Source organism: Leuresthes tenuis, unplaced genomic scaffold (genome assembly GCF_036924035.1).
Source record: "Leuresthes tenuis unplaced genomic scaffold, fLeuTen1.0.hap1 SCAF_9, whole genome shotgun sequence".
NCBI classification, from domain to species: Eukaryota; Metazoa; Chordata; class Actinopteri; order Atheriniformes; family Atherinopsidae; genus Leuresthes; species Leuresthes tenuis.
In genome coordinates, this window is record NW_027325363.1 from 20,170,084 (window position 1) to 20,194,632 (window position 24,549).

Below are 24,549 nucleotides of genomic sequence, written 5' to 3' on the forward strand. Positions count from 1 at the left end.
ACAACAACTAAGTCTTTTCTTGATTTCACTCCTCTCCTGAGCAACTTTGGCGAGAGTTTAATTTTGGTAAGTGGCTCCGCTCTGTTGATCTGATTGATTCAAATTAGCCTGTGATTAATGAATAAATGATTCATCAAATCACCTGTCAAGGTATTTTCATTTTAATCATTTCCAACTATGATAAAAAAAAACAGCTGGCATGTCATTATCATACCGGCCCCTCAGTACAGAGCAAAGTGTCACTTGTGTGTCACTCTTTTTGTGTCAGTATAGCCTTAAAATGGATCAAATAAGAGTAAGGCTACTTCAACAGGACATTACAGAGACAGGGCTTCCTCACTTTGACATCTATGAAGAGGCTATTGAGCTTGATAGGCAGTCCTTACCTCCAGTAAGTGCTCACAAGTAGGTGGATGGACATTGGTTTTAATGTTGAGATGTTTTGTATATTTTAACTGAAATCAGTCTATATCAACAACCAGATTCTACCTTTGTCATTGCTGATGACCATTTCATAGCCAGATGACAAAAGCTTGTTGTCAGAACTAGAGCTGTGCTTTAGGGCACTCGCCTTTAGGGTAGATTCGCTCTCCAACTACCACTCTAGACATTCGATATATATGAGGTGGATATAATTGGATTTTCGTTATCTGTTCTGCCTAATATATTTTTCAACTCATGTTGGTCAAAACTGATGTATGCATGCATACATTTTCCACCTAATTGCAGAGAGAATTAAGAGTCCACTGACGTGGAATCAACATGTCATTATGGCTGTTATTGTGTTGGCCCACTGGCATACTCTGACAAAAGATCTTATCAGATTTCTAGAGACAAAAGAAAGACTGGAAGTGACTCACCCAAGTCTCTGAGGAGAAAACACACACTTTTTCGATTTTGAGTTTGTTTGTTGAAATCTGTTATTTGCTTGAAAAAAATCAATCCAAAGCTCAAACTGCTGTGATAATGTGTTTGTGCTCAGAATAGACATTTTCAAATCTTTTAAAGATAAAGACGCTTTAATAGTTTTTGCAACGCACTCAATCCTTTGGGTTATCCCTCTCCATTTTGCTAGGACAATAGATACATCAAACAGTGTAAGGTGGCCATGAAAAAGAGATGGCCAAAAGATTACCAAAAAAGTCAATAAAGCTGGCACAGAAACCACACAACTGTACAAAGACGAATGAACCAGAAAATTATCAGACAGGCTGTAGAAGCCCACTACTGTCTGTCGTCTTTTGTCAATTAGTCCTTGATTGTGTCTCTTCTGTCCTCTGAGCAGCCTGCCTCCTTGTGGTTTAGACACTGTTCATACAATAAAACATTTTTAAAAAGTCAACTAAAAATCTGTCCATTTAGCGACAATCAGCACACTTTTGGTTTAATAAATATAATGTTTTCCTTCCTCTTTCAGTTTACAAATGCATCCATTTCTTTTCATACGGCACTCTATTATCGCATGAAAGAATGCTGAATTCTGTCTGTCCTTCATAGCATGGAAAAAAGACACAATCTTAGAATTTCATGCTTCTCAAAAGTTATATCACTCTTTACGGCTGTGAAAGGGAGTTAAGAATGCTGTTACGAAACACACCTCCCAGCCCTGAGGCACAGAAACGAAATGAGAAAAAGCTGCAGGTTAGTGGCGGTTATGTAACTAAAGTTTTTCTACTTACTCGACAGACAATGCCCTCACTCGCTTAGTGCAGCTAATATTACTGTATGAGCCATTTTCTGTTTGTGCTTTGTGATTTTCCCCTCCAATTATCTGTAAGCACGTGTTGTTTCAATAATCTGAGACACATTAAGAAGGAACGCAGCGTTGAGCAGCTTCAGATGCTGATCATTAGTGAAAAAGGTTAACACTTTTTACATGGTATGAAAGCGCAAAAATGATGACTTTGTTCTGTGGATGTATACGTTAACAAGCCGCTGAACAACAGCAAATGGTGAGCTGAGCGATGGCTGGAACTTTGATCATAGACAAGGTGAGTATTGTTTGGAAGCATATGTTAAGACATACATCACTGTAGAAGTCCCTCTATAAACTTTCTCATTAGTTAAATAGTCCCCATTATGGGATTGTTTTATGAAAGACTGCGTTAAGAAAATTAAATTTTCAGAAAATACTTTCGAAAGGCACTGTCAACTTGGCCCCTACGCTCTTATGCAGCTGCATTCAGAAGTGAAGGACAGACTGTGTCCAGTGGCAAGAGAAAAAAAAAAAAAAACTTGAATCAGAGTAATGAAAAGAAATTAATCAAAACAATTTATTCTAAAGCACAAATAAAAATGTCCACTCAAGAAATGGTGATAAAGTTCCCATTCTGTTGACCCGAGCATGTCTCTGTGAAGAAATACACCGCCACACACTGATAATGTTTCATATGTGATTGAGAGAGATTACTTTGGTATGAGTCTTTGCTTTGTTGTTTTTCAATGTTTAGTTTCTTCTTTTTATAAAGTTATGACACACTACCTACAACAATGATCATTACAAATACATTACAGTTTTATCAGACATGGAAATAAACCCCTAAAACAAAGTTTATGTTTGGACAAATACAGCATAATGCATGAAGCCAGACACGACTCTTCACCTGGACACAGATTTACTTTTATGTGCACTTCACCTCATCCTCACTTCATATCATATCCCCGCCTCTCGTTCCCCTTGTGCAGCATTTAGTCCTGGCTCAACATCAGTCTCGCCGAGTATTGAAGGTGATCTTTTCCCTTCAGATCTGGTGTCTTCTTGCCCTCTGTAGCTGCTCTGGTCCCAGCCTGGATTCCGTCCTGGGTGCGGTCTCTCCAAGCTCCAAAGACCTTCCTACGGATGAGGAAGATGAACAGCAGAGGAAAGAAGAATATTTGAGCATGCCAGTGTGCCCGAGTTAACCTTGTGACACAAAAGATTTTTAATCTGAATCAACAGATTATGGGATCATCAGGATTTGGAGACATAAACCTGCAGGGTAGTTTCAATAAGACTTAACGCACCGATTAAACTGTAGTGGAAAGCTCTTTAATATAAATTACTGTCTCTGCATTTTCTCCTTGCTTTAAAGCATATTCATAATTAACAGTGTATCCTTTGATAACCTTATATGTTGAATATGTATGTAGCCTTTCATTAGCACAATTCCTCTCCTTGTAAACACAGCACAGACAATGAATTAATCCAGCATTATATATTAAAGTAATGTGAAGTAATGAAATGCGGCATAAAACCTTAATGTTAAGTTGAGACTCACCAGAATTAATGGAATCAATCTAAATCTATTCTTAATGCATTGTATTGTGTAGTGTTGCACATATGCATGCTAGCCGTTAATCCTGCATGTGTTTCTTTGGGTTGTGACAAGTTTATAGGAATTATTTTGTGTCACTGTGTGTGAGCGTGGATGTGTGTGGGGGCCTAAGGCAAACTCAAATCAAGCAACACTCAGCAGCCACTGCCTGAGGCTAACTTAATATGGTCTACCTTTTGACACAAACACACACATATGCCAACGCATGGCTTGATGCTGGGTTTCACATCCATTTAGTTAACTAGATGCTACCACCCTCCAGCACACTGTGGAGTGGGAGGTCAGACTTTATCAGAGCCAGCCTGCTCCACAGCACTGGGGAACTGTGAAGATCAAAGGCTGCTACCGTCACAGTGTGGTGCTCAACAAGCTCTCTGTCCAAATGACAATTTATTTTAAACTTGCAGGTTATGTTCTATAGGCTTCTGCAGTGCACTGAAAGCTGTGAGTGTGTGGTTACCTGTCCGAACAAACCCACGGTCTCCCCAGGCAGGTAGCTAAGAGCTATCCTGCAGTCTGATGATGATGAGAGGAGGAGGAGCCTATTACCATGTATGAATATCTCCAAGTGGGTCACATAATCAAGGTGGGGGTGGAAACTATGCAGTAGTTTCGGGAGTCCCTTGTTCAGTCCTTCCTCTGGCTTAAGACAGTAATGCTAAAGAACAGAGGATCTGCCGTTAATTATTTTTTTTAATTTTCCTATTTCAACTAAAAATTAACTTCAGGTTTTTTTATGTCTGGCAAGAGCAAAATCAGCCAAAAATGCTACGGATGACAATTTCTGCTTTGAATCTCCAAAGCACAACCTTCAGTTGTACTGTTAATGAGCATGTGACGATTTATTTCTTGGTCGAACAAACAGCTCCACGCTGAAGGATTCCCATGGCTCTAAGGATCCCAGCTTGTTTGTTAGTTCTAGCTCAGCTAGTTTCACAGTTCTTGGCCAAGAGACCTCTAACTTCTCTCAGCTGAGAGTTAGGACCTCCAGGACCAAAGCAGCCCGGAGCTAGACAAGCAAGTGGACCCCAGAGCAAAGGGCTCTCTTGGCTGGGAGCCAAGAGCGAGATCTGCTTGCTGCCTGAACCAGTAGCTCATGCAGCCCTTGGCTAAAAGGACCTGCCTTTGTAACACATGGAAGCCATAAAAAATGAACACATTACTATCCTGTATCATTTAGATACTTCCACTTGCATGTGACCTTGTATGATTTCATTTCATCTGGTTCCAACATTTACTGCTGTATTACCCCAAGATTAGAAGTGCTATATAGAGCGTAGCATAAACTAAGAATTAACAGGGAAGACCAGCACAACCTGCTGTCTGATGGAGATGCATGGAAGGCTGATTAGCATATTCGCAGATATCCATTTACTAAATGGGGAAAAAAAGGTGCACAATCAGTTCCAAGCCATCACAAGACCATGAGAGGTTTGTTTGTGACAACAACAAGTATTCACATGTGGAATTATACAAAAAAGCTTTCCCTTTGGCTGTAAAGGGATTCAAAACATACAGCTAATGCTGCCAAGAAATGGTAAACAGTATTCTATTTTCAAGTGAATTCAATCCAGAATCTGTGAAGGTAACAAAAGGTCGGGCGGAAGCCAATGAAGACGTCAAAAGTCAAAGACCTGGTGGTTATTGCCAAGAGCACAAAAATCTCAGCTGAGTTATGCAAAAAGTTTGTTTTAGAGTTATGAGAACTGTTTCGCTGCCGTGATGGTAAACAGAGGTCTTTCCACCGAGCACTGAAACGAGCATGAATAATTCTGTTCGTGGTATTTTTGTTTTGCAAAACTGTGAAAAATAATTAAGCAGAAATAGTTACAATTAATCATTAATATCTCTAACACAAAGTCTTACCATCTTTGATCACTTGTTTGTGTCAGTTCCAGACAGAACATGCTGGTCGAATAAAAAAGAAAATCACTATAAATCTGGCATGGGTGTGAATAATTTAGGACTTAACTGTAGCAGTTGTTTACACAAGCAACGCAGTGCATCATCGTACGGTAAGACCTGTGCCTGAATTGAGAAGTCGTATGTCTGAGCACACAAAACTATAAACTGTGCAATCATGTTAGTCATCCATCCAATTCAAAAGCATGCTCCAGACTTGCCGAAGGACAGGATTTCTACCAGAGCACTGAGCTTGCCCAACTTCTGCAACTCTGCTACATATATACATAAATCTCCATAAATTAAACTGGAAGCCAAATGAGACGTAGCCATCTGAATTCATCCTCACTTATAATCTGTGACAGAGAGCTGAGCTCTGAATATTGTGGCAATAATACCCAAGAGGGTGTTCTTTTACTGTGATTATGAGCATGACAACGATGCAGCTACGCCTCATACCAATGGCACGCTCCGAGTCTCCATACTCCTAACTATAAAGTCAAAAGGTCCCTGTGAGGTATCAGAAACTCTTCAGTTTCCACATGTGTGATGTTTTCATGCCACAAAGTGAATCTCAGTGAACATGGATGAAATTAGGAATAATATAGGCTTTTAGTATTACATCGTCTTCTAAATTTGTGGGCTTTTTTCTTTATAAAATGGGATCTTTTTGTTCACAATTAGGCAACGTGAAAGGCAAACATTTCTACATGATATTTTCACATAAATCCCAAAGAAGACAGGCCCATTACTTCTTCCTGCTAATAAACCTGGGGACATTTAATCTAATAGATTCACTGTCTTGATTGTACTTGACAGAAATGAGAAACATGAAAGAGGAAAATATCAAAAGCGCTCTTTCTTTACTGCCTTTTAAAGTCCTTGTTTTGATCTCTGTCTCTGTCTCTGCCTCTGACTCACCAGTCTCCGTCTGTCTCTCTCAGTCTTTGTCACCGTCTCCTCTTTTTAGAATCTTCAAAAATGTGATGGCGGTATGAGGATTGCAGTTTTAGTGTAAAACAATGCATTTTGCTCCAGTGTGTGTGTGTCACAAAAGCCTACCTCAATGTCCCATGTCTTGACTGTTCCTCCTCTATCAGCTGTGACTAAATATTTCCCACAGGGGCTGACCGTCATTACAATTGATCCCAGGTCCCCATTGTGAGCTGTGAACTGTCCCACCAGATGGCTGTGTTGGATGTTCCAGAGCCTGATCACACCCAAACCGCCACAGGACACCAAATCTGCACAACCTGATGGAAAAAGCAGAAATAATCATGTCTGGAAAAAACAATGGGCACCTTTGTTGTTCCTAAGACAGATATGAATTCCCCCTTGTACACGCTTATGTTGAATCTCGAGTATCGATATAACCTGGCATCTGGCGCAGTTGAACCCCATATTAACACTGCTCTATTGAAAACAGCCCAGTAGAAAATATCTACCAATCCAAAGCTCATTGCCACAGTCAGTCAGAGCAGCAGGTATGTTGAGGCCAGGGTGCTTTTTTTTTATTTGTCTGTTTTTGCCAAGTCACTGAACCTTTCCAGTAAGCTGAGGCAAAAGCTACTCATAGAATAAATCAAAATGGGTAGCAAAACTCAAAGAGCCACAGATATTCTTTAGAAAAACAAAAAAAATGTGGACCTTCAGGTCAGAATGCTGAATTGGATAATTAGTTAACAACTGGAGAACGTCACACATCCAATTCTCATTGATGTGTTAAAATGTTCATTGTCTTAGCCCATAGACTTGATGTGTGAATACAATACTCACAGAGAAGACTGCCTGTATTTTCAACTTTCTGTTTTGAACAACAAAGTCAAGGTTTCAGATGTTGTGAATTTGGCAGTTAAAAAAACAGCTTTTGTTTGTGGATTTCTTTCATCTTTCAAGTTAACTTCACCATTACCATAAAATACAACTCTTAGCAACACGGAGGCCAGCCTGCAAGCTCAAACTAAAGTATTCATACAGGTGGGATCTATTTAAAGAAATTGCCAATTTTGGGGGGGGGTATTGATTTCAGAAAAAGATGGGCATCTCGAATACCACTTTACTGATGACTTTTGTATCAGAGTGCAAATAAATCAAGAAATGGCCCTCGGGCTCATCTTCTGTTTCTTTGAGGAACTACCAGCAGCACAAAACCTCCGTCTCTCTTGCATCTGAAGTGTTAAAGATCTTATCCCTTTAGACTATAGCTCTCCAGTTCAAGGATAAACTACTTCTATGTTTATTTCATATTACATATTTGAGACTTCCTTCAGACCATAATGGAGGAGATGGAGCCCAGACTCACAAGAGTGGTCTCTAAAGACTCTCGGTCTGGAGTCATTTGTTTTATGTGTGTAATATAAACCTGTATAGTGCTAATGATAAACCTAAATGCTACACAAGTACATAAACTAAGTCTGCTAAAGAAAAATCTTACCTTTAGATTTAGCAGCAGAGGTACGTCCCGGTATGAAAAACAGTTTGGTGATGGCAGTGCAATTCTCTGAGTCCATTCAAATCAGTTCAGGAGTGGAAGAAATGGCCCAGAATGTGCAAGTTGATCATAAAATTATCGGCAAGAGACAGACAGAGGAGCAGAAGAGCAAGACCAACTTTAGAATTACTGTGAGAAACAAGAAGTTGCTGAATATTTTTGCATTTGTCTGCCAGAGCGACACCTTGCTGCTTCTTATAGTCTTTGTGGTCATCATGTTGCTGCAATTTCTTTACAGCTTTCTCTGTGCTGCTGTTCCACACTATGATCTCTCCATCGTAGCTTCCTGCACACATTAGAGGAAGCACAAACAAAAAGTGACAACTCGTCAGAAATTGTCTTAGCACTGTTGCTTTCATGCAAAGAATTTCAGTGCAAATGATGTACGAGATTTCATGTTTACTCACTCTTCTCACGGGCGAGGAAAGCATCCTAGTGCAAAAAACTTTTTCTTGAAGGACTTCTGTCTCGTCTTTCTGCTGAATCATGCAAACCAGCAACTAAAACTGCTTTAAAACCTCATCTGTCCCCTGCTGCCATCTGTTCAACCAAACTCTTAACTCAGGGAAAAGTGCTTTTCAAGTCATCTACACACACACATATATATACGTATATATAAACATATATGAATGTATATATATAAAATAAACTATGTGCATGTGTGTGTGTTTATCAGTCTCATCAGATGCTTTCAAAGTCAAGCACCAGGAGTTAATAAGATGTATGAGGAGCATGCTGGCTATGGGATAAAAGAATGTGTGAGCAAGCGGAGGTGTGAAGTTTATGAGACTGTCGGTCGCCTGAAATATTTATGCTGTCCAGGGTCGCCATCTGTATTTCAAGCAGCTTTTATTTGGTCTTTTAAGTGTGTGCGTGCATGGCTGACATGGACAGAGTGAATGAGAGGGTGTGGATATGAGCATCATCTACACGAGGTTAAGCTTTAAGATGATGATGAGTTAATCTCCCTCATCAACTTTCAAAAGTGCCCTGATGCGCTGATAAACCCCGACGACATGCAAAACATGCCACAGCACGCATTCACAGTAAGCTCTTAACAAAACGAGGATCTCTTTCATTCCAATAAAAGTCAGATACCTTTTTAAGGAATCAGAATCCACTTGGCCCAACCAGAGATACTGTCTCTTTTATTCCCCACCTTTTTACTTGGTATCTGGTGACTTGACTACATTATCAACAACGCACATCGATCGGCAACAGTTCAGTCTGAGATTTCGATGTGTTGTGCCATCGGTGGGTAATGTAGTCTTGAAGGTGACAGACATAAAGTAACATCGTCTTAATTAATCAGATCTCACAGTGCTTCCTATAGAGACGCCAGACGCTTTAGGCAGCTTTTTTTTCACTCAGGTTACACTCCAACAAATATATAGACCCGAACACCTGCCGCCAACAAAAAGAAGTCATTGTTGACAAAGTTCTCTGATTTCTGCACCACCAATTCCGTTTGTGAAATAGTTTGGCCGTCAATCAAAGTTCAGATGAGTTGGTGCCTCGTCGTTTGGAAGCTATTCAGCCACAGAGGATTAAGGGATCCAAGCAGAGAAGGAAGAGCGAAAAGTAGGGTTGTGACTGAAGAAGGTACACAGGATCCCTGTGTACGTGTACACTGCTGTGGACGTGCGTGTGTGCCTGAGACAGTGTCTGTGTGAGAGAAGTCAAGCAGAACCTCACAGAAGACTCTGCATATGAATGAGAAGGCTTCAGTCCCACATCAACCAAATGTTCCCGGTCCACTCTGCTGAGACACCAACAAATGGATGCATGTACACGCACTCACACGCAAAAGTATGCACTAAAACATGCGCGGGTCCTCCTGAGCGTGCCAGAGTCCAAACAGAACTTTAAATTGACTTTTGTCACTGGTGGCTAAGATGCAACCACTGCTTTCCCTTGATGGCACAACACATAACGTGCTTTGATGAGAAAACATTACTCACTGCAACCCTGACGAACCGTGGGTTGTCGCTAGTATATGCTGTGGTTGTGCTCGGTGGATTTGTGAGACAAGATTCTGCAAAAATAGTTCATGTGGAAAATAACAGAGAGTTCACGTGCACGTTTTACATGAAAGCGTGAGAAGGTAGAAATGGGGATTTGGAGACGAATCGTGCTAATTTCAAATCTGGAAAGTATCAACAAGCGGGAGGTCTTCATGAATGAATCACATTCATGTCATGTTTTTTTGGACAAGGTGTTTGCTAGATGTTAGTTAGATGCCTCTTCAGACATTTCTTATGCCAGAAAAAGTTTTTTTTTTTAAAAAACAGGTGTTGTTTCACGCAAGGCATTAATCACTATTAAATACTATTAAGGAGGCAAACGATGTAGTCAGGTTGCAAAGACCTGCGGAGCCACTGCCAGCTGGTTATGAACCAAATGAAATGGCAGAGAAATCAGCACGTGAAAAGAAACCAACTTATATAAAATAACGTTTACATATGCAAATCAGACCTTGCAGCCGTACAACACACACGCTCGAAAGGCAGAAAAGTACTCCGTCTCATTTGCCCTCACTCCCACTGAGACAGCTTTCATAAGCATCATTTAAATTGGACATTTAGATTCAATTGGAGGTGGAGGGTGCAGCAGGGGACAGTGTGTGTGTGTGTGTGTGTGTATGTGTGTAGAGAGAGAAATAAATGCAGTAAGCTAAACTAGGGAGATGAAAAAAAGCATAGGTGAAAGAGGAATGCCTGTTACAGGCTGGCGGTTTGGGGGGAGAAGAAGAGAATGCAGGCTGCAAGAGGAGCTATAAACACTGACAAAGAAACTTTGAAGAAGTTTCCAAGTTCTTTAAGTAGCTCCTGAAATGTGCTTTTGTTCCAGCTCCAGCGATCTTTCCGAACCATTTCTCCCTTCAGCTTTGAAAACAACCCTTCCTATCTACTTTTCCACTTCTATTCCTCGCTGTTTTGCTTTCAATGCTTATCTCTGAGGCTGATCTCTCGTGGAAACCCAGAGAAGGTCTGCAGTTCAAGTCTCGACTTTGCTCACGCAGGCTGACAAAAAAATTATTTTGAGCTTTCAATATGTGAGCCAAAGTGATGAGCATGCTGGGGCAAACTGCGTATCGAGTGTTTGTGGTTTGATGGTAATAGATGTGGACCAGTCCATTCCCAGGAGCAGAAAAGTCTCAGGATGTGACGAGTGCCGACGGGCCTTGCTGGCACTTCAGAGTGTGCTGTCTTCCCGTGGTAATGACTGTAACACTTCCCTTAATTTGTTAGAGTGCCGGTTTTCCTCATCAAAAGAGCAAGACATTTGTTTCTCGGTTATTGGTGGCTGACAGTCTTGTACTGCTCAATGTGACGACTTGGCAGAAGTGATCAAATGCCACTGGGTTGACTTCAACTGTCCACAAAGACGAAATTAAATCTACTTTATTGTCCTGTAAGGAATCTTGTCACTGATTAATGTACCGCAGGGTACGAGCACCAAACTCTGTTCAGCCAGAAATAGGTCATATTGATGCGGAAATATAGAAAATTCTCAATTGCTCATCAACTTTCGAGCACCAGCAAAGGTTTGCAGCAGAGAACACAAGCGCTGTTATTTTGCTTGGGAATTCTGAAATATATATGGTCTCTTTCTGTCTACACGCATGCACAGACAAACATAAAGAGCTATTTCCAGCTGAGAGACAAGTGTGGAGCTTGAATCCTTTGATAACAACCCTACTTACTATAATCAGCAGATAACTGCTTCCAGTTGTTTTTTCATTTCACTTTAGTTTCCCTGCCTCAGTTTTTTTTTCTTTCATTCTCCTTCTTTTGCACAAGCTCTCCACTCGATCTTAATCTCAGCAGTGATTCAAAAGGAAGCACAAAACACGAAATGGCAGCCACGAACATGCAAGGTTGTGAATCTCTGTACACTTTAGTGAAAATGCAATGTCAATGAGAATATTAATAAATGTCAATTTCTTTATTAAAACCTTCGGTGAAGAAACACTGCTGACACAGACAAACTCACACACCTGTGACAAGAGTCTGTGGAGGCTGGAATGCAGCACAGAGAATATCACCGCGATGCTGAACACCCCCCTTCCATTCGGACGGTTCGACAATCGACCGTGAGAAGGAATGAAGATGGAAAACTGTTAACATCCTGTAGAGACAAACACAAAGAGAAGAAGGCGGTGTTCAAGCAAGAATTCTCTGTGTTGATACACACTACACCTCCTTACAGTGGTAACAGAAGTATTCAGATACTCAACCTTAGCATATACTTTAATACCATTACTTACCACCACTGTGGAAAATATTACATTACAATATTATATCATTTCAAACAGGTGATGTCAACAATGTTCTGCTACAAAATCAGTATTCATGAAAGGACAAGTCATTAAGACGCTGAGATGGGTAGAGCATCTGCAGTTTAAAATATGGATGAAAACATCTTTTTTATGTTTATATACGTTTTGGGATTCTGCGGTTGTGGATGAAGAAAGAGCCGAGGTAACAGCAGCCGCAATAGTTTTTGCAGATGTGACAGCAGCATCAGCAGCAGTGGCATTAGCAGAAATAGCGTCAAAATGTGCTTACAACAACATTTCATCTTGAATCTGCCGTCAGCACATCTGCAAAGAGTTCTGCTCTTCTAAACCTTTGTTATTCATCATCACAGCACTTTACTGGTGCTCAGGCATATGAAATGAAACAATGAGGCACTATGGCTTCAAACAGAAGTATGTCGGTCGGTGGGATGGGGATATTTCGACCAGCATGACGTTGTTGGAGCAGCAGAAGGCTATAGGACTTTGAATTAGATACCATGCAACACAGTGCTTTATGCATTAAACTGTGAGCTAGCTTGATGTGAAGAAGCCGGAAATTATGTGAGTGATGAAAATCATAACAACACTATTTTCTTTTACTGCTCCTAATGTGTTGTCTCTGTTCTCTTTCCCACCGTGACACCCAAGAGAGCAAGATGGTGTGTGCAGGGCTGTGTGTTTGTATGTGGGTTTTGGTCACGTTGCAATTATGTTCACACGGTCACCTTATGCAGACTTGTTCAAACAACAAAACAAAACTTGTTCCAACAACTTCAAACAACAAGGTAAGGTAAGGTTGGATTCCAGTTAGAATTACTCAAGCAACAGATACGCTGAAAGTAAGTCGCTGTGTTGTCCTCTGAAGTCATGGACACAAAACTGTTTGTGTGTTTCTGTGGAGATGAGAGAGAAAGACAGAGAGAGTGGAAGTCGTATAACTGGATGATTGCGCACTGCTGAGTTCAGCTCACCGGGTGTGAAATGATGATGATGATGAAGAGCAGATGTGATGTGGCTATACAAAGGACACACACACACACGTCTATGCACAAATATGAGTTAGCGATAGTACAGCAAATGCGAGCCCCCTGGAGCGCTCTGACTTTCTTAGGGTCCAGATGTCTGGTTGGCTTTGAGCTGCTGGCAGGCTGTCACAGCTGGAAAGGACAGACAGAAACACACCCACACACACACTTTTGTACTTCTATCTTTGTGAGGACAACTTGTGACATCATGCATTTCCTCCCGCCATGTCCTTATCACATTAAGCCAAATTTAACGTTGACTTTGAAACTAAGTCAAACATCTATTTTAAGGTGTGCGTGCGTGTCTGAAAGGGAGTGAAAATGTCCCTAATTCCTGCAAATGTACTCAGTCCCAGGGTTAAAACCTCAAAGTACACCTGACAAAGACAGATGTAACACACACACAAATCAACAACTCACAAAATGATAAACTCTGGATCAAAAATGTTTGTGTTGCGCCACTATTTAAATAAGCGATAGAAAAGAAATATTGAGGGCACCTAAACACACACAGCTTTAGTACCTTTTCCAGCCCATCACCAGTATGCTCCTCCTCAGCAACAAGACCTTCAAGATAACCACAGGCCGACCCAGGCCAGCCTTCATCCTGTGAAGGCAGCGCCCATTGAAGTCCCACACCTGAATGACAAAGAGACTTTAAAGTGCTATCACACAGAATTTGTTGAAATTCAAAACCAGACACCATGAGAGCATCAACCAACAAATCCACCTCAAGAAATTTAACAGATTTACTGATGATAAAACAACATGCCATTTTAACATTACGGCCTCATTTTTCTTTCCAGGAAAAGCAATTAAAAATGCATTATTAGTATTTTCTGCTCTATTTACTATTGAAGGAAGTGTAGCTGGTTGTATTTTTCAGGGAATGATGAAAAGGGAGTGGAACTGGAATAGAGATTGGTGCTCGTACCCTGCGGTACATTAATCCATAGTGACAGCTCAGTAAATATCCCTCACTGTCTTGCAGCAATTCTGCACAATGACAAAGTTTATGCTTGTGTTTGTGGCATTTAACAAAGACACACTGATTGGCTCAATGGGAACGCCATAATTAAAAGGTCAAAATTTCTAATTCTGAATGTATTAACTGCTGCTCTGCAGGTTCAATGTTGATGAAAATTGGAGAGATCATGTTACTTTTTACTAATTGGCCCAATGGGTGCCTGTTTTTTCTGCTGAGGATGACATGTGCAATTGTTTCGAATGACAGTGCGAGCATTTCCGAGGCTGCCTGCACAGGGATGCATGTGGCTTCGCTCACACAAGAACTCATGGGGTCAGGGAGCTGATGTGGTTGATTATATTGATTGATTGCAAAATGGCTAATTATTCTATTTATTCTATTCTTAAGTCTGCAGTCATTATGAAACCTGTGAAACCAAAGCAAAGCAAAGCTGCTCTTGTTTCAACCGAGTAAAGCTTAAACCAAAAGAAGAACAAGAGGTTGAGCAAAACACAAGAAGACACATGTAGACACGCACACAAACGCATACCTACAGCAGAAAAAGAGTGGAAAAACCTTAACATAGAAATGTCACAAAAACATGAAAGGAGTCAAGGAGGCGCCCTCTCTCAATGATGCTCAAGGACACAAGCTGGTACAGAGATATTTTGACAATTACCCAAAAATTTTTTATTTTTTGATAATCAAACTTTTATCATTCACCAAAATCTGTTCAGTTCCTTGTCAAGAACCTTGACAGACAAAGGCTGCCCTGAAATCTAAGAGCCAGCAATCAAGAACATCACTGAGGAATTAGATTTCTTCTTTGTGATGCTTTGTATGATCAGGTTGAAATCATGTTTTTAGCCACTGCAGAATATTTTGACACAATTCATTTGCAGCATGATTTCAATCATTGTTCATGTGCACTGCAAAGTTATGTCTAATCGATTTGAATTCATCTCAGATGCCTCATAATTCATCTAGCTGCTTCTGTCTTCTCTCAACCACGTAAGACTTCAACGAAGCCCTCTTTTGATGGTATATCTAAACCATTCCTCAAATTCTTTAAGTCACTTTCATAGGTTTTTAGTTAACTGCTAAAGTAACAAAAACTGCTTCCAGACCTCATCGTAAATCTCTAATTTAATCATATTTAAACTACATAGACTATATCATAACTCATGTGTTTTTTCTTCCATCTTTGATTAATTCTGTCAGGATCCTCAGTAAATGCAATACTGTTAAGGGTATGTACCTTTCTCTGCTGTGGTTTATATTCTTTGCAATTTTGGCTGAGCGGGTGTCTTGTGTATGTACATGTGTGTGCACACCTACTTTGACCTCTCCGTCAGCACCTGCAGTGAACAGCCTGGTCTGTGTACCGTCAAGGGCCATTGTGGAGATCTCACTGTTGCCGTGGCAACGGTCAAACTGTTTGACCTTTTGGCCTGTGTCAGCCAGCCAGCAGATCACAGAGGAGGCAGAGTCGCTGCTTACAACCTGCAGATATACAACAATTCAATTCAATTTTATTTTATTTATATAGCACCAAATTACAACAATTGTCATCTCAAGGCACTTAAATAATATAGTTCAATTCAAGCCAATTGGAATTCAATTCATTGTAATCATAATCCAATTCATTCATATAGAGCCACTTGAAAAAATTAATATCCTAGCTAAGGAAACCAACAGATTGCACCAAAACTTGTCTTCAGTCCAATCTCCCGTCCTGAGCGTGCCTGTGGCGACTGTGGAAAGGAACGACTCCCTTTTAACAGGAAGAAACCTCTGGCAGAACCAGACTCAGGAAGGGTGGCCATCCACCTCGACCAGCTGGGGTTTGAGAAGACAGAAAAGAGGGAAAAGAGGGGGGGGAAACACCATAACACCATTCAAAGGATACCTGTTGGAACAGGGAAACACAAGTTAATAACCACAGTAATGTCACATGTACATAAAATCCATCCATTTTCTATACCGACAGTCCGTTAATCGGGTAGCGGGTGGGCTGGAGCCTATCCCAGCAGTCATCGGGCGAAAGGCAGGGTACACCCTGGACAGGTCGCCAGTCCATCACAGGGCCACATAGAGACAAACAACCATGCACGCTCACACTCACTCCTACGGACAATTTGGAGTCACCAATTAACCTGACATGCATGTTTTTGGATGATGGGAGGAAGCCGGAGTACCCGGAGAGAACATGCAAACTCCACACAGAAAGGTCCCAGGCGGGGATCGAACCTGGAACCCTCTAGCTGTGAGGTGACGGTGCTAACCACCACACCACCGTGCAGCCCGTACATAAAATCAATTGAGAAATTAAACAGGGGGAAAAAGAGAGCAAAGTGAGGAAAGGTGTGACAGATGAGGTCCCCCAGCAGTCTAAACCTATAGCAGCTTAACTATGGGATGTTTCAGGTTTACCTGAGCCATCCCTAACTATAAGCTTTATGAAAAAGGAAAGTTTTAAGCCTAATCTTAAAAGTGGAAAGGGTGTCTGCTTCCCGGACATTTACTGGCAGCTTATTCCACAAGAGAGGGGCCTGGTAACTGAAGGCTCTACCTCCCATTCTACTTTTAGAAACTCTGGGAACAACAAGTAAACCTGCAGTTTGGGAGCGAAGTGCTCTGTTAGGAAAATATCTTACAATGAGATCTTTAAGATATGATGGAGCTCGGTCATTAAGAGCTTTATATGTGAGGAGAAGAATCATAAATTCTGTTCTGAATTTAACAGGGAGCCAATGAAGAGAAGCTAAAACTGGGGAAACATGATCTCTCCTGTTAGTTCTCATCAGAACTCTGGCTGCAGCATTTTGGATCAGCTGGAGGCTTTTCAGAGAATATGTGGGACAGCCCAATAATAAGGAATTACAGTAGTCCAATGTTGAAGTAACAAATGCATGAACTAGTTTCTCTGCATCACCCTGAGACAGGATGTCCCTGATTTTAGCAATATTACGAAGGTGAAAGAAGGCAGTCCTAGAAACCAGTTTTATATGTGCATCAAATGATAAATTCTGGTCAATAATACAAAAAACAGGAAAGAGTCAAGAGTTTGATTCATTCAATGTTAGGAGAAGACTGAGCTGATATTTTCTTTCTCTTTGACCACTTTTAGCAAAGAGTCACGACTGATGAATATTCAACTCAGCCTGCTGTTTAATGTGTAATGTTAATGTAATATTTACCAGTATGTGTCAAATGAGAAACAAAGCAGCCTCACACCCGATTATGTCACAGCGACATTGGGAGAGAGTGCAAACTGATTCACAATTATGTCTCAAAAACACTTTCAAGGCTCCAGTATCAATATATGTCTGCATATCTAAACTAATATTTCAATGCTATGGCAAATTGTTTTATGAGTGTTAATCTTTTAATTTTCGATTGTGTTTTTATTTAAACTCAACTCAACTCAACTTAGCTTTATTTATAAAGCCCTTTAAAAACAACCGTGGCTGAAACAAAGTGCTTTACATGAATAACAACACGAAGTATAAGACATAAAACATAAGAACAATATAAAAACAATAACCATATTAAAACAACAAAGCAAAAACAGAAACAGAGTCTCATGGTGGGTTAAAAGCCAAGGAATAAAAATGGGTTTTAAGACGAGTGTTAAAAATGGACAGTGAAGGGACTTGTCTAATGTGCAATGGGAGGTTGTTCCATAGTTTAGGACCGGCAGCGGAAAAGGCTCTAACTCCTCTGAGCTTCCGTTTAGCCCTCGGTATCTCCAGGAGCAGCTGATCAGCTGACCTGAGGCACCAGGCAGGAGTATAAGGATGGAGCAGCTCAGAGAGGTAAGGCGAGGAAAGATCATTTAAAGATTTAAAAACACATAAAAGAATCTTAAAATGGACTCTAAAATGCACAGGCAGCCGGTGGAGGGATGCTGTAATGGGAGTAATGTGCTCCCTCTTAAGTGTTCCAGTTAGGAGGCGAGAGGCAGCATTTCGGTAGTATTTCTTCTGAAACGTGGGGTCATTGTGGGTTTTTGTTGTTGTTGTTCTTTGGGTTACACTTCAAATGCTTGAAAAGCCTTTTATAAATAAAGCTGAGTTGAGTTAAGTTGAAATGGTTCAACGCCCAAGTCTTAAGGATCCAAAGACATTATTTACCTGTGTTTTACTGTGCAAACCTTAACACGCTTTCAGTTTGCATTACCTTGAACTATAAAGAATGTGATATCGCATGACTCTGACTGTTAGAAATTGCTTGTAAGGAGGAGGGAGGGGATAAAAAGTGGCATTATACCACAGACTGTCGTGCGAGAGAACCAAGTTCAAATCGTTTCCAATCCAATAATGTCCAACAACTTTTTGCTTTTCCACTTCTCTGTCAGTGGGATTGGTAAAGGTCAGGCATACGAAACATATTATAATTGTGACACTACTATGTTTAAGACACATAGACAAACGTACCTATTATGCATTTCCTTTTTAGATCAAACTATGAGAGATAGTCCACAGCTGCAAATGAGCAGTTCTTTAATAGTGTGGTCTGCCAATACACAGGAAACATTTATGAAGAAGAAACCTCCCAAATAGCTATTGGCATTGTGTTGAGATGGTTTTACTTCTTGCTTTTACTGTTTTAAAGAATTTTTAAAACACACATTATGTGCTAATCATGAGAATCAGTCTCATTTCATATACATACCTGTCTGAACAGACTGTTATACAGCACACAGGTAACGGGATGTTCGTGGCTGCTGGTCCTCTTCTCCTCCTTCATGGTCTCAAGCAAAAGAAGCTGGCTGTTAAATGAAAGCAGCAGGTGTTGCTGCTCCTCTTGGAGAAACAGGAGTGTACGCGTGTCCTCCTGCGTCTTTGGGAAGACACCAGCCAGACGGTGAATGCACACCTGATTGGACACATCCCACAGGCAGAGCACCTAGAGAGATAATAGAGAAAAAGGCTTTTGCATGTTTGTAAGAGCAGATACATGCATGAAGATCCACATGCAGTCAACCCTTGAAGGTACGATTAAAAAGTAACTTGTTCCATAAAAAATTCCATGTCAATATTTTAATTACCAAACAAACACAATAATTGCATGAAGAGTTGCCTCTCCAGCTGCCTCTCTGCTAGATGTTCGTGGCACTTAGTCACAAGGACCTCGCCATATTGCTTTACAGCACTAACCCAGACGACTGCTGCTGTTTCAGGAACTCTTCCAAAGATAACTGAGATAAAGCCTTGAGAGTTTCTTGTTTTGGCAGATGGTGTTTAAGCAGAGGGCAGATGGAACATAAATCACCTCTAAAATATTCATTCTCTTCAGATAGCTAAGAGAAGGAAAGCATGCTACAACAGAGAGTGCAGTGGCAGCAAAGGCACCAACATCCTCTTCGCATTAGAAAGAAGATGGATTTTAAAAGAAATGCTGTCTTCCCTTCGAGAAACATCTGCTCTTTCAACGCCAACACGGTGGAACAGGCTACAAGTGATCTGCACTATAACCCCCCAATTTAAGTTGATAAAAGGAGGGAATAAAAATTAATATCACAATTACATGGCTCTTAATCTTTACATCATCTGTTCCACGCTCCTACCTTGTCTTTGGAATAGCTGAGCAGTTGCTGCTTGGTCCGCATGAAGTGAACAGCAGTGACAGGGTTCGAGTGCCCAGTGAGCGCAAATACCAGCCCAGAGGTCACAAATGGGTTCCACAACAAGACCTGATGATCCACACCCGCTGTGGCTGCAACCCATAAGAATGTCAAATTAACCGCAACTAATTACAAGAAACCATATTGTTTTTCAGCCCCCTCGACAACCATTTCAGAGTTCAATGAGGCATTTGGCATTTCTGATTGAGCGTTTGTCCGTCTAACTGGAGTGATGGAGAACAGCGTGCAAATACAACAGCATTACCAAATACACGGAAAACTGAATTACTTTAAATATGAATACATAATAAATGTAGGTTACAAATACAACAACACAGTTTTAACATTGTTTACAGTAATAAAGTAATGACCACTATTCTGTACTCTGTACTCCAATAATACTGCAATAAAGATACAGTCCAACATTTTGGTTTTCATGTGAAATCAATCTCTTAACAACCTAAACGTACCCAATCAAACATTTGATAGATTTAGATTCCTACTTTTTTTTTGTATTCCACATGGCTTCAGCCTATCCCTGCTGCCACAGGGCAAGAGCTAAACCCTGGACAGGTACCCTGTCCATCACGGGGTCACACAAACATAAACAACTAACAGTCACTCGTAGGGTCCATTTAGAGTCAAACCAATTGCCCAAACAAGTCGGAGAACTGGGAGAAAACCCACGCATAGAGGCAGAACAAGCAAACTCAACACAGAAAAGGCCCAGCTGGGATTCAAACCAGGAGCCTTCATCCTGTCAGGCAACAGTGCTAACCCCCACATCCCAGTGCAGCCCTCGTGGTAAACCCAAAGACATTTTTATACAGCTATTTTTAACCATGCACATCACACTTATTGCATAATATTTATAGTTCACGTTAATTTTTCCAGTTTGAAACTTTTTTCAGTCATTCAAATCAGGGTGAACAATATCCACTCTCCCATCATATGTATAACCTGACATGTGGTAGTGTAGGAATAAAAATTTGCCCCCACCTATTAGGTTGAGTTGACAGTGGTAATCCACATCCCACACGCCCTTCTTTGTAGCATAAGTAGTGACTCGCAGACTCCTGCTTTCCTTTTCTATCCAGCCAATCGCCATGCTGCTCTGTGGTCTGGTGCTGCACGACACAAAGGCCTCAAGAGAGCCCAGGTAATACACTGCAGAAGAAAGGAAAGAGTCACACTGTGAATGAAAAACGAGGTGTGGTGTAATGCATCTAGAAAAGCACGAGTAACACTAAAGGAGGACAAACCTGGAAGATGAAGTCAATTTGAAACATGATGAAAAGAGTACAGCACTTGAATTACATGACATCTAACCTTTATGTTGGTGGTTCTCCTTTTTTACTTGTACGAAATAATCGTATTTAACTGTTATGTGCTAATGTAAATATATGATATTTCCCTTTGATATAACTCTATCATGACCCTTGGTGTCTAACTCTCTTCTGGAGAATTATCCTAAAAGCTTGGCACATCTTCCTCTGAAGAGCTTTGGAAGCAGAAACACTCAAAATTAATCTGAATGGATGGCGGATGAGTGCAAACCAAGTTTCAGCTCTTTACAAAGACGGTCTAATGGGTTCAGGTTTTACACCGTACCACTTGTATTTAAAACCTTTGCCCCAGCCGGAAACTCAGAGCACTCTCAAAAACATTTTCAACAATCCCAAGTCATCTCCTAGATCCTCGATGCCTTGAAATAGCCTCACAGAACGATGCTGCTATGCACCATGCTTCACTGTGGGGATGACATTTATCAGCTGACGCTCAGAGCCTGGTTTTCTTCTTACACATCATTTGGATATTGTAGCTAAACAGTTCAACCTTTGTTTCCACAGATCGGAAGATTCTGCTTCACGTGGTCTGAATGGTGATCAGGCACCTTTTAGTAAGTTTTTATTGGTCTGTCATGTGGCTTTTAGTGAGGAATTACTTCTGTCCGGCTACTCAAACACAGACATGACATGGCCCAAACATCCTCTGCAGGGGAATGTGAGAGGCTGCTGTGATTTTGGGCTCTTTATTCACTGCAGAAATGTACCATTACTCCTCGTCAAATCTGTGCCACGGCACAATTTTGTGTCATTTGCTCTGTGCAAATTCTGTCAACATAATGTCTTAGTTTTCTCTCTGACATACACCATCAACTGTGAGACTTTTTACTGACACGTGCTTGACTTTTTGAGATTTTTCAACAAATTCAGTAAGGCAGAGATGGATGACTGATCGAAGTAGGACAGCACACTGAGTGTCACAACAAAGAGGCTGATTATACGGGATTTCTCTCTCTTTTTTTAAGACAATTAGAAAGTAGCAAACCACTGCGACAACTTTTTCTTCACTTTTACAAAAAAATATGCATAAACCGGTGAAAAAAGAGTAAGTCGAATCAATTTCAAGATGAGTCTGAAGATGTGGAGAAGTTGAAAGAGTCTTAAAACTTTCCATCTGCACTGTAATAAAGAGCAACAGGCTTTTTATTTGCAAGCTCATTTTAAGAAATGAAATAAGAAAACAGACATAAATAAAGAGCATTGGCCACAAAACAGCTCGTCTCCGTGGAGCAGCAAAGCAGCAAAAAAAGTGGCTGGCAAAAGGGCTAAATCAGTTTTTAACTAATTCGATGCAATCCATCACTGCCACATGTTTTGGTGATGACAGACTGTTCATTCTATTTGCCCTCTTCAAGTTAGACATCTCTCCCTGCTCAGGCAAAAAATAAAAAGAGGACGGATATCCACTCTCTAAAATGGCTTTTGTAAATGTGCGATGACCGCAGCCCTGCTGTAGGGTAAACCAGCCACTTCGCAGGCACTCAGCACAGCATAGAATTAGGCCGGGTTGATTTGCTCACTGGCATTACACAAAATGTAATAGATCTTGCATCACCATCTATCTCAATTAACATGCTGATTGAGAAGAGCTAAATTGGATGCCACGTGTCTCTATTAGAGGCTGCTTAGCTTTCAAAGATTGCACAAATAAGGGCTCTGTGCGAGATGGCATGTGACAGTCTCAGGTCAAAGATCGGCCGCATAGCTAGCTCAAATAATTATGTGTGATTACGCTTCGTATATCTCATCTTTTCTCCTCTCTGTGAATCAAAAGATCAGGGGATTTTCAGACAGAGTCAGTGATGAGACTTTCTTTCACTGACTCACACAAAAAAAAACGTCTCTCACGCAGCGACACAGATATATGTCTGCTCGGCATTCTTTAGCCGGTGTTACAGCCACTCTTGCGTTTTTAGTGACGAGTTTCGAGTTAACATAAAAGCAGGAAGATTTACTGCATTTCTACATCAAAGCAAATCTCAGGCTCTGCAACGGACTGCTGCTCATTTTGAGAGGATGTATGTGACCTGAACACTCACTTCAGTTTTCTCTTTCATGTCTTTGGTCACAACAAGATGAAGATATGGTAATGTTGGTCTCGCATACACCCAAACATTCTACACCTCTCACTCCTTGAGGCCCTCTGTCCATACCAATTTCCTCTTAATTTCCTCTCATTTTCCCAACGTGTTCCACCGCCCTCTTCCCTTCTTCCTCCTGTCTCTGGTGGCCCATGAGCCCTAAGGTTTGAAGGTCTGGATAACCCGGCATGTCTAATGGTACACAACCCACTCATACTGCAGGGTAGGAAACTTCAAAAGACCAGCACCAGCACCCCAGAGGTATGCAAACTCACATATACACTCACACTGGCGTCCTCCTTTTCTTTTCTGAAACTCCAAAAACACCACACAAAGAGCCTAACACACACTTTCTGTAAGATTTCATTCAGCCAAAGGCTTCATTTTGCTATTGTCTCCTCTGTCTCTCTTTCTTGTTATCCCTTCTGTTTCCCTATTTGTTGTGATTATTTATGCTTTATTCTTGTTTTTGTTTTTACCAAGACCCTCCTTTTTGGCCAAGCCAGTCTCAAAGTGCCTTAGCTGAATCATTATCAAACAGCCCGATAACCCTTCAGACTCCATTTGAATGATGCAATCGACATAAACTAAGCATCCTCTTTGTTACCCACACTGAGTGAAGACCTCACGCCTCTGACGTTGCACCAGCAGTAAAAAAAAGATCTGGCAATGAAGTGGGTGACTCAGGACCCACCTAAGCATTTTTACACACTGTTGCATAAGCATGCCTGGGGCTTTCTTCCCAGGTGTCAAGGTAAAAGTGTGTGGGAGAGTGTTCAGTAGCCCTGACACCCAGAGCGTGTTTCTCTTTTCACCATCTCAACCACTGCTTTTGCATTTTTCGCTTTAATTCTGTTCCGATAATTAAATCCTTTTTTACCTGAGGCTGCAGGTGAATGCAGTTACACACAGGAATGACAAACAGCTGCAACTATTAGCCAACATGAAACTCTGGTGATTTCAGACGACAGCAACGAGACCTATTTGGCGGTTCAGCTTTTGCTTATCCTAATGGAGCACATCCATAAATTAAACCTGGCTCCTTCATTTGCATGGGTACGTAAACAGAAATGTTTGCACTGAGACAAGAGACAAGAATGACTAACTGCAACTAAAACATGCATTAGAAAATTAAGTAACCATGAAAGAGACCATGAAACAGAGGACTGTAGCTGTTTTTTTGTCCGTGTGTATTCGTTTCCTACCTTTTCTGACCCAGGCAGGAGCATGTGCTTGGTGTGTGAGGACGTAACAGGAGCAATGTTTTCCTTTGACCAACTCATCCCACAGGATGATGTCTTGTGTGTCAGAGTCTGACCTCAGACTGAGTCTGTCAAACAGTGAGATCTGCACTGAAGTAAAAACTAAAGCACTGACCTGGGAAAACACACACCCAACACAATTATTGAGCAATGGACCAATGAACACAATCATATCTGCAGGAAAAGGATGGCTCCTGACAGCGTGCTACCTCACACGCTCCTTTCTTCC

General features: G+C 41.0%; 1 protein-coding gene across 1 annotated transcript in view; it reads right to left on the bottom strand.

Annotated features, from left to right (window-relative positions):
- Positions 1–969: 969 nt before the first annotated feature.
- LOC140313642 (cilia- and flagella-associated protein 337-like) overlaps positions 970–24,549 on the bottom strand; it is a 28,368-nt gene continuing 4,788 nt past the window's right edge. Inside the window, exons 7-19 of the mRNA XM_072391641.1 lie at positions 24,264–24,435; positions 20,631–20,798; positions 19,575–19,723; positions 18,680–18,913; positions 15,341–15,505; positions 13,559–13,674; positions 11,708–11,838; positions 9,669–9,742; positions 7,892–8,183; positions 7,651–7,716; positions 6,279–6,469; positions 3,775–3,972; positions 970–2,833 (exon numbers count right to left, since the gene is read on the bottom strand). Of these exons, the coding sequence (XP_072247742.1) occupies positions 2,654–2,833; positions 3,775–3,972; positions 6,279–6,469; positions 7,651–7,716; positions 7,892–8,183; positions 9,669–9,742; positions 11,708–11,838; positions 13,559–13,674; positions 15,341–15,505; positions 18,680–18,913; positions 19,575–19,723; positions 20,631–20,798; positions 24,264–24,435 (2,136 nt within the window). The 3' untranslated portion in view covers positions 970–2,653. The remainder of the gene's footprint in view (positions 2,834–3,774; positions 3,973–6,278; positions 6,470–7,650; positions 7,717–7,891; positions 8,184–9,668; positions 9,743–11,707; positions 11,839–13,558; positions 13,675–15,340; positions 15,506–18,679; positions 18,914–19,574; positions 19,724–20,630; positions 20,799–24,263; positions 24,436–24,549) is intronic.